Raw genomic sequence first — 15,316 nt, 5'->3', positions numbered from 1 at the left:
TGACAAAAAGCATGAATTTTTATTCTCTAGAGTTTGGTAATCCTGTTTCTACTTAAGTGAAATTGCATTATTTATTCTAAAATGAAAATGGCAGCTTACTTTCTCTCAATTGGGTCTAATTTGTTGCTTTCTTGACCTAAATCTCTGTTTTTTTTTCTTGGTTTATTCATTTCTCATGAGAACTTAAGGGGAAAATGGAGACGTAAGAAAGTGATTAGCTTTTCTCAAAATGTTAAGAGTTCAAACAAGAAAAATGTTTGATGCGTTGCTGCGGCGCATCAAACATGAGAGAGAAGAGAGAGAGAGATGCGCTGTTGCGGCTCTACGTAACGCGTGAGAGAGGAGAGAGAGAGAGAATTGGAAGAAGAAGAAGAAGAGAAGAGGGGGGGTTAAACCTAAATTGAAACAAAACCATTTGGTGTGCCTTGCTTGGATTCAGAACTTAACTCAACTCACGTCAACTCATCTCATCTCATTATTACAATTTTTTTAAATTTTCACACAAAATATAATAAACAATTCAACATTTTCAAATCTCAAAACAGTAATAATATTAAAAATAATATATTAACAATATTTTATTCAACTAATTTAAAACCATCTCAACTCATCTCTGAAACTAAATGGTGTTTATTTTAATTTTTTTTTCCAACCAATACATGTAAAACGATGCTGTTTCACTTATAATTTATAAAAATAGTTATATAAAATATATTATATATATATAATATATTGGTTTAGTGGTCTGATCCAACTTCAAATTGGGATTAAATCGGTTGAAGGCGGTTTTGACATAATTTTACTGCTGGTTTAGGCCGATATGAGGCGGTTACGGTCGATTTTAACTATTTTTGTACACCTCTAATGGTATCTTTCCTATTTATTTTTTGGAAAAAATAAAAATAGATAGAAGTGAAGATTTGCCTAACCGGAAACCTATAGCGGCGACTAGCGGATGTATGAGAGAGAGATTAGGGAGAGGAGAGAGAGAGAGAGATCTCGAAGAGAGGGAGAGTGGAAAGTGAGAGGGAGGGAGTGATTACGTGCGTGCGTATCTTATTTCGATTTAGTACAAATCGTAGCTGTCAGTTTATCATTGGAAGGTGGAATCAGTGCAAGACTGGACTGAAGCACGTTACATTAGACCAAAGCAAATTGCCGTAATCCAACTGCGGAGTGTGCGTCTGGGCATAGGCATCATACTCTGTCAAATGCGGTAGTAGCACCGGTCTGGTCACCGAGTACTCGCCGGTCGCCATTTTCGTGTCTCTCCTTGCTCACCATTTGTCTCCGTTACCTCTCTGTAGATCCAAATCCCCTTTTTCCATCGTCACAAACTGCCTCAGAGCACGATACTCATGTGGATCCATCAAGTTCTAGATCGCATTTCTTGAGGCTTGTTTCTCTAGCGTTTATTGATCTCTCTTTGAAGTTTTTGATGCTCTAAGTCTAAATGCTTCTAAGATCTTGAATATGGATTCGCAGCCTTCCCAATCGGGAAGGTCCCCGCCATCTGAAGAATCTCCCAACCTTGCCAGTAACGTCGTCTCCTCCTCCTTGACGAAATCGAATTCAGATGCTAGTAGCCAGAGCTTGTCATCCATCCTCAACAACCCTCACGTGGGCAAATCAGATTGGTGGTGGTCCTCCTCCTCCTCCACCAACGTAGCCCCTCCCGAGTTCGCGCCCTTAATCTCCTCATCCGACGTTTCACGATCTGATTTCCAGAGCTATTTGGCTTTGATTTCGGAGTCATATCACCGATTCGAGGACATCCTAAACCACGCGAGCAAAGAGAATGTGGATTTGGAGAACATCGGCGGCCAAGGCGAAGCGCTCGTCGCGTGCCTGCGAGAAGTTCCGGCTCTGTACTTCAAGGAGGATTTCGCGTTGGAGGACGGGGCCACGTTCCGCGCGGCGTGTCCGTTTTCAAACGTGACGGAGAACTTGGTGCTGCAGGAGAAGCTGTCGCACTACCTGGACGTGGTGGAGTTGCACCTAGTGAAGGAGATCTCTCTGCGGTCCAATTCCTTCTTTGAGGCGCAGGGGCAGCTGCAGGACTTGAATGTGAAGATCGTGGAAGGTTGTAGTCGGATTTTGGAGTTGAAGGAGACGATAAGGCTCTTGGATGTGGATTTGGTGGATTCCGCCAGACAGATTCAGGACTTGAATGCCACGAGGAGCAACTTGTTGGCTCTTCAGCAGAAATTAAGGCTTATATTATACGTCAACCAGGCTCTGTCGGCTCTTAAATTGGTACTCAGGGTTCTCTTTTTGCCACTTTTGAGTGAATTAAAATGCATAGCTTTCTTGTTTCCTTGCTTTCAGCATTCATGGATGCACGTGTCTTGTTTTGCAACATAGGTAGATAGAAATTTTTCCTCTTGCTTCTTACTGAAGCTTTTGCCACTTACCACCATGAAAGTAGGAACTCAACACATAGAAGAGACCACCGGTCAAATTTTGTGCCGAATTCTGGTGGCCGTCAAGGAGCAACCATGAATATATTATACCTTCTTAATCATTTCGGTGCCTAATGGTGGGCACCAACACAGCCTTTTATCTCTGCGAATGATTAGAAGCATAATTTATTGTTGCTTATAAAAAAAGCAGCAGAATTTATGTTGAGAATGAGTTTCTCAATGAGCTACATCTAGAAACAGCTCGGTACGAAAACTGGTGACTCCTTATTTCTATCTGGAAAAATATTAGAACATTGTATTTTGAGTAGTTTAATGGTGCCCAGATTCAATTTCTTGAAATATGTTTTGTGGACCCTCAGTGCGTTTCTTTCCCATGTTTTTACACATTTTACAAAATGATAGGTAGTATGTGCATCTCCACCCACAATCCTCAGAATTTCACCTACTGGCACTTCCTTGTGGAGTTTTCGTGTATGAACAATGCATTTATTCCACAGATATTCCTATATGACATATGGTCTGATACTTACAATATATATACACATTCGCACACACGCTGATGATGAAATTACTGTGTCATAGCTTGATTTCCCTTTACTTTATGCTTAAGATTCGTATCTTGACGAATCAGGTAAAGATTCTTTCATTTGAATAATAGGCAGTAGTTTTATTCCTATCAAAAAAAAATAATAGGCAGTAGTTTTATTGAAGCTTGGGTTATGCCTACATTTCTATCAATATGATTTTATTTTACCTTCCAAAAAAAGTTTTATTGGTGCTTGTAAATATGCTATAAATGATATATTTTTCTGTCATACAGCTTGTTACATCTGCAGATTGTGCTGGAGCTTTGGACATCACTGATGATTTGCAGCATTTGCTGGTATGCTCTCAATTTTATGTAATGCTTTTTGTTTTTTTTGCCCCCTATATGGGATGTTCACTTTATGTAATTTCAATTGATGTCCATTCTGAAGGTTGTAGGTGTAATATTTTTTCTTGTTTTTCTTTTTTTGTTGTCCCTTGTTTATCATAATGTTAATGATAATTATGGTTGACTTTTCTATGTCCATTTGTTCTGTCATTCCAATTGCTGGGAGTCCCAATTAACGTAAATAGACAGAGGAGGGTTTGTTACTAGTTCATAAGGGCCAAGAATTGGACTTTTTACCCAATTGCATTGAACATATTGCTCTATTTTTAATTCATGCATGAAATCTATATTCCGTAACACTTTATTCCAAGTTTCTGCTATTAGCTGTATCAAGTTCTTCATTATCAGAAACATCTAAACCCTATGGACTCATTTTGAAGAAACATCATAACATCCTCAACAATGAGGATCATAAGATGGAGGGGTTGAAAGAAAAAGGTTTTTTCTCAGGTTGGGTAGATAGCCTTAATCAAAACAATGTGGCAATGAAGAACCCCAAAGCTCTGAATTGCTTGATACATGTAATAGTAGAAATGTAATACCGCATATTGAGTATAAAAAGATGGTGATTGGGATCATGCTTTGCTTGAGAATGAGAAGTTCTTGCCTTTTGTAAGGGTTCCAATGGGCTCCAATTGTAACATGACTAATCGCTTTGGACTATGGGCCAAAATGTGTTTGAGGCCTTCTTTAGGTCGTTATAAAATATATTAGAGCCAACCCTAGCCAGAAGTATGGGACATGAGCCGTGCCACCTATGATGGAATGGCTTGATGAGGACGTAAGAGATTTTAGGAAAGATTGTAATATCCTGTATGTAATATCCCGTATTGAGTCTAAGAAGGGAGTGAATAGGATTCTGACCAATCAAAAAAAAAAAAAGAATAGGATTCCACATTAATTGGGAAGGAGAAGTTCTTACCCTTTTTTTTTTTTGATAGGTAGAAGTTCTCACCCTTTATATGGATTCCAAGGGACTCTAAGGCCTAGTTTGGTTTCACAAATCTTTCAAAACATCTCATCTCGTCTCATCTCAACATCAAATATCATTTAAATACAAATATTTTTCAATTTCAAATTTTTAATTTTTTCATCTAATTATTACCTAATCATTACTACTTTCCCAAACTTCCAAACAAAATACAAAAAATAATTCAATTTTTTCAAATTCCAAAAATAAAAATAATATTAAAAAATTATATTCTAACCCTCTTTTAACTTTATAATTTTCTATTCAACTTTTTATCTCTCATTTTCCAAAACGCCATAAAAATCTTAAATCAAACTATTTCATTACTATTCACAAATTTTCTCATTACTATTCATAGATTTCTCATCTCATCTGTGTAACAATACGATGCCTGATTAGTGCAAAACTGCAAGTGCATAGTATCGTAGTTTTATAGTAAAGTGATAAGAAGAGTATCGTCCACAGGGATTGGTATCTCACTTTGACAAGTACCGAAATTATACTAACCTTGACTTTATTTAGAAAAGTCACTAAGATTTTTGTAATTGCAATTTGAAATGAAATCAATTCAAAGAAAATATTCAGAGGAAAGGAGAGTTGTTGTTTAATGATCAAATCAATGAGAAAAAGAACTTATAGGAATCCGATTTCACCTAATCTCTCACTATACTTTTCTCATCTAACTAATTGAATTTAATTCTCTCTATTTGTTAGGAAAATCTCCAAACTCATCCAAATGCCTCTTTCGATAGTCAATTCGAAATATTCTTGTTCGTCATTTTATACAAGAGTATGCAAATTAATAAAGCAAGAAATCATTAAGACTAACGATTTTAAGGCTACATAGGTTCATATAAGTCTTTCGATATCTATAATTACCTATGCTGAAATATCCTAGTTCTATCCTATAATTCCCTCTTTCGATAACAAATCACAAGATCAAAATCATCTAATTAATGACCGGTCAATTAGAAGCAATAAGTTCAGAATAAATCAGATAAACATAGAAGATAATTATTTCAAATTAGTATAGAAAAGCAAGCATAGTTTGAAACTAGATTACCTCGTTTTCTTAGACTAAAGAAAATTTAGTTTATGCTAAAAATAAATTCAACATCAACGAATTCACCATAATTCTTTTGAGTAAAGAAAATCCAAAAGGTCTCAGGCACTGTCGAATTTTTTTTACTCTGGCATTGGTCTCTGCTCGACGTCGTAGGTGAGTCCCTTCTTCAATTCTTCTCCAAAATTTCTTTGTTTTTTCACTTCTCTGATGGGCCGCGTCCCCGGTGTTCTCTTTTCTCACTTTCCTTTCTTTTTTTCTTCAATCCTTGGTTCCACCTCGTACGGGGATAGTTGGTAGAATAAGTCCAAGTCCATTCCTAGCAATTAGCATCACGTCTCTTCTCTTTTTGAATTTGATGAATATCTTTTTTTTTTTACTTTTTCTCCTCCTGGTAGTTAGACGCCAATAGAGTAGATTCAAATCACTTCTCTTTGCCAACATCTCTTCCTTTTGAATTTGTAAATCTTCATCTTTCTTTAGCATCTTCAAAAATTTAACTTGATCTTTATTCCCAAATAGCACTGGTGATCAACTCTTATATTCGAATAAATCTTCATTTAAATCTGAGAGTCCTTAGACGATAGGCTTCTAAAATTTGGATCTTCATTTTCTTCAAATTTGAAATAAATTTAAATGATGACAATGAAGCGAAAAATCAACAAAAATAAATAAAATTAGATTAAAGTTTAAAGTTAAGAAGTGATAAAATATAGGAAATTATGCAAGTCATCAAGGCCTAATTGTAACATTTTTTTATGGGTAAAAATAATGACTTCAATTGTAACATTGACTATGGGCTTTGCTTATTTACTTAATCAAATAAAATCTTATTTTACCTATACAAAAATTGTAACATTGACTAATCCTTTTGGAATATAGGTAAAGATGTGGCTTAGGTCTCTCTCTCTCTCTCTCTCTTTTTTTTTCTCCAGATAATTAGATGTGGCTTAGGTTTTACTTAGGTCGTTACAACGTACTTGGAATAAAGTGAAATGGAATATGGATTTCATGCATGAATTAAAAATAGAGAATAGGATGATTTGAGGGCTGAAAATTAATTCTGAAGAGGATTTGACTACCTGCTATAATGTACTTTTAGAAACATTTGTGGGAATAACATAGAAATTGTAGGAGCATAGTCAGTGTGTATGTTAACACCCCCTTTCACTAGCGCTAGGGATGCTTCCAACATGAACATAAATATTCCCAATGTTATAATAGGCATCATAACTTAAACTCTCTCCAATATTTAGATAATGTGGAAAACTATGTCATGGTCTAGATGTGCCAAGCCTAGCCTACAGACCCATTGTCATTGTCCTTAGTACTTGAGATATTTAGAACATCAACACAAAGAGTCAAATACTCGGTAAGCAAATAGATCATATAGTAAAGAATATGATAAATAAGTTTTCAAATTTTAAATAACATGCAGCATAATTCATACACATCACATGCGTATCCTTTAATCTCTCAGCGGCAAACATACAATTATGCCTTGTGTATGGATTTTAAAGATTATAGTTTTGGACCCCGAGACCTCATGTGGAACCTAGTCAAAGAAGATGGACATCACTTGATATACCGGGTGCACTCGAGTGTGCCATACTTGGCATTGCCATCTGCCCCTCATCCTCTACTTTCAACAGTCACTTTACTTTTTCTTTTCTTTCCCCCTTTTTCCTTCTTTCACTCATTATTTAATGTAGATTTTTATTAGAGATACATGACATCACATGGTGGAAGCGTACATATAATTCATTTACATTCACAATCTTTACATCATATTAATTAACACACATTTTTAGAAAGAAACATCTCAATTATATTGAAGCGTAAAGACATGATTAGTGGTACTTAGGCATATTTTATGTATACTACCTGCGTACTTGGGCTATGCCTTTTTCCATTAACCCCTATGGGTTGGCTCAAGTGGTAAATGCCTTGGTCTTGGTGGTATGCTCCCTCCAAGGTCCAATGTTCGAATCCCATTGGGTGCAAACAATCTTTAGGGGCTGTCAGATTGGAGGATTTTTCCCTTGAATTACCCAAGGTGCACTTGCGGGAAACTTCTTGCCGAGGGCTTGTGCACCCCAAGAATTAGTCGGGACGCTGCTCCCGGACGCTCGGTGTCAATAAAAAAAATGCATGATTATATTTACTTACCTCTTGTTAGCTTCACAAAACCCAATTTACAAAATATTATGTTAATACCTATTTCTATCATTCATGCTTCCCTATTGTCAAATCTTTCTAAAAGTTGCTTTTTATATTAAGGGGCAGAACTGATTTCTCCTCTTCATGACACTTTTTTTTAAAGCTTTTCCAATATGTTTTTCCAATATGTTTTTCTTTCTAGGCCTTGGTTCACTCCCTACCAGCCTGTATTATTGCTTAATACAGGTATGTGGGGGATGTGGTGTTCAAATGAACACCAACTACCCCACATAACCCCATATTTGAACACATGTAGAAAATAGTTTGCCCGTGGGCCTAATTTCAAAAGCGCACTCCAGATTTTGGAGCTTTAGGGCTTAGGGGTAACAATATATATTTCAATTGGCAAGGGTTATTTTCTATTGAATTATGTCTGTGGACTTGAATCTTTCTCAAGATTTTAACTTCCTTGATCATGAATTAATTCTTTTTTTATGGTCCAAGTTGTGGCTATGATGGAGGATTGTAATGCTGTGTTTTTATGGAGCTGTCTACAATATGTTTAAGTAAATGAGATACGGTTAAGATTTTTTGGCCCTAGAGTTCTTAGGGTGGAAGGGTAGATATATCATTCATGGTTCAAATTGAGGTGGAAAAATTAGTATTGGCAGCTATGCCACTGAAGTTAAATGGCTATGTTGGAGGAATGTCTAGAGTTGGGGAAGATTGAAGTTGAAGAGCTGGGGGTTGAATTTGACTTTGATATCTATGTGTACATTGCGTCTAATTTTTATTTGTTATTTCCCAATTAATAGTGACCACATTGCAACTTGAAAGAAACAAGAGCATTTAGAGGCATAAAAAAAAGAGAACAAGTTACATCCCTATTTCCTCCTGTTGCATTTTAATTTAGGTGGCTTTATTTAAGTTGATTCTGAGTTCTTTTAATCTTATTTTAGAATCTCTTGTGCAACTGTTCTTCCCCCACAATTGCTTTTAAGTGTCACTTGCTCTCTATAGTTAAAAATAAATACCTTTTGTCACATTGCTAGAAAGGAGACGAGAATCTATTGGACCACCACTCAGGTTTCTTATTGATTTTCTTTATGTTTGATAGGATGGGGATGAGCTTACAGGTTTACACTGCTTTCGTCACCTACGAGATAATGTAGCAGCTTCAATAGAGTCCATAAACAGGTACATTTTTGTAAAAATGATAACACTTGTTGAAGAAACATGTGCCCGCCCCTCTTTGCATTTGTTTTGGAGTTCCTCATTAACTCTTGGCTTCTCTCTGTTGTTTCTGAGCGCTAGGGGGGTTTAATCATTCTCACTAGTTGTAAGACAGTGCTGCATTTTCTTGGAGGACTTCTATTATTATATTATTTTCTTTTTTTTCTTTTCTTTCCACATTTCTTTTTTAGGGATGCGAGTTAAAAATGTCTCATGGTGTCCTTTCCTAGTGGGTGTGATTAAACAGAGAATGTTAGAAATAAAATTAGAGATTTGCACTTTAGAATCTGAAGATTGTAGCATGACAAGTGTGCAGGCGATTATACGAAGTATGGTGGAAATAAATTGGTGGCTTGCTCATTTACAGTTATCCTGGATTGATTAAAGAGGGGAAAGTAAAATAGTTTATTTGCCATAAAAGCAGAGTTGAATTAAATGGACTTCTACTTGTGGAGTGTGATGTAATCTCCAAAATTACAGTGAAAGTAATTGATATATCTACGCTATATAATATGGGAGCCATGCCCTTGTGGTACATTTTGTTTGGTATTTAGAAACTGTTTCTCTCTATCAAACATCCAATTGATGGACTTGCTCTGGCTAGAAAACTTGTTTGGACTTTGAATCTTTGCCAATTTTCTTTTCTCGTTCTCACTTCTCTTGCCAAACATGGTTGGATTGTTTTCTTCTCTCCTTCAAAATTACTCTGCATCTCTGGTTTCCTTGGGTATCAGAAACGACAACTAGGCCTATATTGTTTTTAATCGACTCCTTGCCAAACATGGGTGGATTGTTTTCTTCTCTCCTTCAAAATAACACTTTATCTCTGGTTTCCTTGGTTATCAGAAACGACAACTAGGCCTATATTGTTTTTAATCGACTCCTTTCCTTGGCCTGCGATAAACCACAAACAACAATGGTCATAATGGATCCTCTATTCACTGTAGCATTCATCATCCTACTTACTGCTGGAAAGAAAGTCATAGTGAAACTTAGGAACCAGAGTCTTGTCACCATATCTTATTTTTTCTAAACTCCCTTTCCAACTGATCTCTTATCCGCATCAGTAAATGGGAATGGAAGGCCATCCAATTTTGGTCACCATGTAAATTGTTTAGTAGACATGCTCTTGTAGAATTATATCATGTTCTCCCTATAGTTTGTAGATTCAAAAACTATAGACCCTTAATAACTAAAGAATCCACTAAATCATTTCTGTGATGAGAATTTGCCACCTAGGGAAAAAATTTAGTGTTTTTATCCCTCTTTGAACCACGAGATCCTTGACTTCTGCCTCTAACCCACTTCAAAGAAGATAGACCTTTCCAACTCCTTGGGACTGATATTTGTTTGGCAGATATATGGTGTTAAATTTGGGCCAAATTGGATTGTGACTGCTCATTGCCACATCTGGGTTGAGTTCAGTAACTGTGCTTACGCAGATATTAGTCTTTGGTTGAACTTAGGTTGAGATTTTATATATGAAATGTGGGTTTGGGCTCACCTCAAAGTGGCCTAGGTCCTATTGGTTGTTGCTTTGCTTTTCTTTGCTGCCCTTTTGGTAGACAGACTTGATCAATTCTAATGATCTTGTCTTGTTTAGGTTTTTAAACGTCTGTTTATTACTTACGTAAAAAAGGGCCTCGGTTATGTGAGATTTGACTTAAATTTCTTTCTTCTATCCATGTCCTTTCTTACTAGTCACTTGTCCCTCTTGAATCCCTAATAATACAACATATTTAAGCATGTTCTTCTCATGCATGTAAAGCGAATCTTTCCAAAAACCATGTTTAAGCATGTTCTTCTTATGTACTTTTGCTTGTCTTGTTTTCTAACAAAGAAGAATGTATTACAATATGTAGTCTTTGACATTATAGGCTTTGTAGTTTATCAGCCAAATATGAATGGCTATATCTGCAGACTTTTTTTTTTTATAAGGTCTATGGACTTCTTTAACCATCAATATTTATTCACTCTCTGTCTCTTACCCAACCCCTTGTTTATGTGAGTGGGTGTTTATGTATGCAATTAAAAAAGGGTGTTTAGTAATTTTCTTTATTTTTTGGTAGTTATAACTACAACATCATACTTTCGCATTAAGTCCATGTTTTTATGATGGTAGGTCGCAATTGTTCCTTGACTATACTCGATTTTTTGAATTCACCACATTCTTAATTGTAACGTTAGAACTCTAGTGTGCATAGTGTACTTAAATTATTCCTCTTATTTTTATTGCTCAATTGAATGCATATATACTTGCCAAAAGAATATCTCATGATCATGATGGAGCTCGAGTAAAAAGTATTGATTCATTTTTAGGGGACGGATCTAGGGCTAGTGTTAATTAATAAGAGCACGTGGCGACGAACCATGGTTTCGGGCGTTCAAATCTATCCTCGCTTACAACTAGCCAAAAAGTGAAGGGCCTTTCCCCCTGGGGGTAAGAAAATATGATTATGGATAGCAGACCCAATGTATTTTGTTTTTAACACTTGCCCAATTATAGGAAATTGGCTCTATATTTGGTAGTATTTTTGTTACTTGTGATGCTTATGAATTTGTCGATGATGGTTTGTCGAGGATCATCATCCTATCTAGCATCTTTTTGCTGTTAAAGAGGCTCAAGTCCATAAAGATGGGATATACAAAAATGATTCTTATTGAACAAAGATTTTTGAGCTCTCTATTGAAGGTGGTTGATCGGTGTGTATTGTAGAGAGAGGTAGAAAGGTAGTGAAAGAGTTAGTCCTGGGAAACTCAGCTGTGAAATGGCTCGTGCAGTGGTTGGAGGAGTGTGCTCGACAGAGTTTTAAATTCCGTTCCGTTCCGGTCGTTACGATTGGAATTTTTTGTTCCGGTGTAGTATCCGGTATACTATACCTCCTCGTTTCGTTTTGCTCCAAATTCCGGCCCGTTCCGGCCATTCTTGTCAAATTCCGGCTAGAATTGGCATTTCGGTCCCTATTCCGTTTTGGACTGTTTTTGTAATTTTCTTGTGCTTGAATGACATTTTTGTACATTTTAAATTCAGATGGTATTTAATTAATTCTAGAATATAAAATGTATTTATATAATTTTAATTTTTTTGTAACTTTAAATATGTCCCCTCATTTTCTCTTTTTTAAATATCATTATTTTTAATAAATTCTCTATTCTTTTTTTTTCTTTGTTTTTGTGTCTCGACTCAAGTTTGTGATTTTTTCAACATATATTCATTTTATAAATTTTCAATTCTTCCATATATACACATATACATGATACACACTTACATATATATATATATATTTATTTATTCTAATAGTTGTTAGTTTATATATACATATAAATATTTATATATAATATATAATTAATCCCAAAACGGTGCATTGAAATACATTGGTACCAAAATATTCCGTTCCAGTACTTAAACCGGAGTGATCACTGGAACGGAATTTAAAACATTATTGCCAGATCAAATGGAAAAAAATGAATTTTTCAAAACTTACCCTATCGGCATCAATGTGTTTATTGCACAATGATGATCTAATTGATTATGGAAGGTTCTTGACTATAGTTGAATGCAGATGGGGTGGAAGAAGAAGCGTCATCATAATCCTTGAAGTAGTGGAAGGTAAGGGTTGGAGAAAAATGGCCATGGAGCTTCATGAGGTACATGACATTGTGGGAAAAACTGGGATAAAGGAATTGGAAGGGGTTGGATGGAACTATCAAACAAAAACAATTCAGCGGAAGGCTTAGTCAAGACGTACACGGAGGCTGTCTTGACCCCATGCCTTGATTCTACCGTTGAAGAAGTCCATTGCATGCTAGAGAAAGCACCGAGAAGAAATGGGCAGTTGTTTAAGAGCTCTAAGATAAATATGGACATTTCGAAGCAGCAAGGTGTTACAGTTAAAGAGACGTGTCGGACATGGTAGTCTGATGTGCTGCCAGCCAACAAAACTTAGGCAAGAAGGGAGGGGGCGCTCTGCTCAATGTCACGGTGCAGAGCATATGACTTTAGATAGCCTACAAAAGAAGATGATGGATTTGAGGGAGATGGTTAGTGGCTTTATTCGGATGGTAAACAAGGGTATGGGGCTGGACTTGGTATTTGAAAGTTATGGGCTGTGGATTGGGCTCGGGAGCAAATGAAAGAAGGAATTATGGGCCTCGGATCTCACAGGCTGAAAAAAGTAAGATGAATGCCCATTCGGTTTCAGGCCATCCAACCCAGTGTTGGAGGGTAAAAAAAAACCTTGTTCAATTCCTTCAAAGTCAGGTCTTCCTCCAAAATCACGAAATCGACATTGGAGCCAATGAATCATCGGACGGGGATGGCACAAAAAGGATCGACAAAGGAGGGCAATTTGGTGGATGACATACCGGCCTATACATAGTGGTGGCGATGGCACCGGCAATAACAGAGGAAGTTGTACTTGTTTCCGAGGTATAAATTGTAGATGAAATCAAGGCCAATGACGATGAGAACTCACTTGTGTCTCCGCAGAATTGGTCGAAACTTCCATTAGAAGAAGACTTGACGTCGGGTAAGGCTTCTAATGAAGATGGGGATTGTGATGTGGTCATAGCAGGGGTCGAAACTTCCATGGGTGCATTGGTTATGTATGATTTTGATGGGGGCTGAGAAGGAGCACTGGCAGGTGTTGAGTCCTGAGCTGGAGAAGGAAGATGGTCCATTATTACTTTAGTCGAGTCCCATGGATGAGGAATTCTTGGAGGCACCTACCCCTTTGAATTTCTTACACCCCAGTGATAGCCAAACTTCGAAATGGGTCCTCCACAAAGTAAAGGAGATTCAACACTATGCTAGGATTGTATGTAGCTGTTTCAAAGACCATTTGTAAACACATTATCCGAATCTTATTCAAAAGCAACTTCCCAGATTGTGTTCAGAACATTTTCCTATCCTTCTTGATTGTGGAGGTGTACATGAAGGCCCAAGGTACTTCCTCAAATTTGAGAATCGGTGGTTGAAATCAGAGGGCTTCATTGATAGAGTCAAACAATGGTGGTCTTTTGATCAATTCCAAGGAAATCCAAGTTACATCGTGGCATGCAAACTGAAGGCACTGAAGAAAGACTTGAAGAGCTGGAATAAACAGGTGCTTGGCAATGTGGAAGGCCAGAAGAACTCACTCTTGGAGGAACTTAAGGGATTGGAGGGTGTGGTGGAGGAAAGGGAACTAATACAAGTGGAAAGGGAAGCATCTGTGGAACTTCAAAGGGTTTCTCTTTTGGAAGAGATATCTTGGATACAAAAATCAAGAGCCTTATGGTTGAAGGAGGGGGATAAATGTACAAAGTTTTTCCACCGAGTGGCTAATTCGCATAGGAGGAACAACCCGAGATTGCGGATCTCTAACCAACCTGAGATCACGGATCACAGATCACATTGTCAACTACTACGAAGATTTGCTTTTAGAACAATTTTCTTGGCGACCAAACCTAGACGGACTTACTTTTGATGCTATCAACTCACAAGAAGTAGGATGGCTTGAAAGGTCTTTTGAAGAGATGGAGGTTCGAGAAGTGTTAAAAAGTATGGCGGGTGATAAAGCCCCAAGTCTAGATTGCTTCTCTATGGTGTTCTTTTTCAGACTTTTTGGGAAATGATCAAGGGTGATATCATGGGGGTTTTTGAAGAATTCCATGAAAATTGAAGGTTCGAAAAAAGCCTCAATGCAACCTTCATTGCTCTCATTCCAAAAAAACTGGGTGTGGTTGAGGTTAACGATTATCGCCCCATTAGCTTAGTGAGTGGGATGTACAAAATCATCTCAAAAGTCTTGGCGAATAGGTTAAGCATGGTGGTGGAGAAGTTAATATCAAAGCCCCAAAATGCCTTTGTAAAGGGGAGGCAAATGGTTGATTCTTTGCTTATTGCCAATGAATGCTTGGATAGTAGACTCAAGTCGGGGAGTTAGTGCTTCATTGCAAACTAGATATGGAAAATGTTTATGATCAAGTCAATTGGAGCTTCTTAATATATATGCTCGAGAGATGTGATTTTGGGGTGAAACGATGCTCATGGATCAAACATTGCATCTCAATTGCAAGTTTCTCTGCCCCTATTACTATTTGGTTTCATAATGGAAGCATTTAGCAAAATGATCTTAGGTGTTGTGGAGGGTGGTTTCTTATTCGGCGTCTCAGTAGGGGAGGTAAATAGTGGTTCTCTCAATGTATCTCATTTCTTATTCGCTGACAATACCCTAATATTTTGTGAGGCCAGCCATGACTGTATTTGAGTCTTAGTCTTCGTTTGTTTTCGCAGATGAGATGAGATGAGTTGAGATAAAAGTTGAAAATTAAATAAAATATTGTTAAAATATTTTTTTTTAATATTATTTTTGTTCTGGGATTTGAAAAAGTTGAATTTTTTATTTTATTTTGTGTGAGAATTTGGAAAAGTTGTAATGATTAGATGAGATAAGATAAAAATGGTTGTGCAAACAAATGATGCCTTAAGGCTCTATTTCTATGCTTCAAAGCTGATTCAATTGAAGGTGAACTTGGCCAAATCAGATGTA

The 15,316-nt window shown here is 36.9% G+C and overlaps 1 protein-coding gene across 3 annotated transcripts in view; it reads left to right on the top strand.

Moving 5' to 3' along the window:
- The first annotated feature begins 981 nt into the window (after positions 1-981).
- Positions 982-15,316, top strand: part of LOC108996942 (vacuolar protein sorting-associated protein 54, chloroplastic) — a 36,830-nt gene continuing 22,495 nt past the window's right edge. For 2 of the 3 annotated variants that reach the window (XM_018972990.2, XM_018972989.2), the window contains exons 1-3: positions 984-2,256; positions 3,244-3,306; positions 8,668-8,747. In XM_018972990.2, coding sequence (XP_018828535.2) covers positions 1,474-2,256; positions 3,244-3,306; positions 8,668-8,747 — 926 coding nt within the window. In that variant the 5' untranslated portion in view covers positions 984-1,473. Of the gene's footprint in view, positions 2,257-3,243; positions 3,307-8,667; positions 8,748-15,316 lie in introns of all 3 variants that reach the window. The other variant, XM_035688405.1, reaches the window with a different exon arrangement.

Source organism: Juglans regia, chromosome 3 (genome assembly GCF_001411555.2).
Source record: "Juglans regia cultivar Chandler chromosome 3, Walnut 2.0, whole genome shotgun sequence".
NCBI classification, from domain to species: Eukaryota; Viridiplantae; Streptophyta; class Magnoliopsida; order Fagales; family Juglandaceae; genus Juglans; species Juglans regia.
The sequence above is the reverse complement of the archived record's forward strand: the minus strand, read 5'-3'. Positions and strand labels throughout refer to the sequence as shown.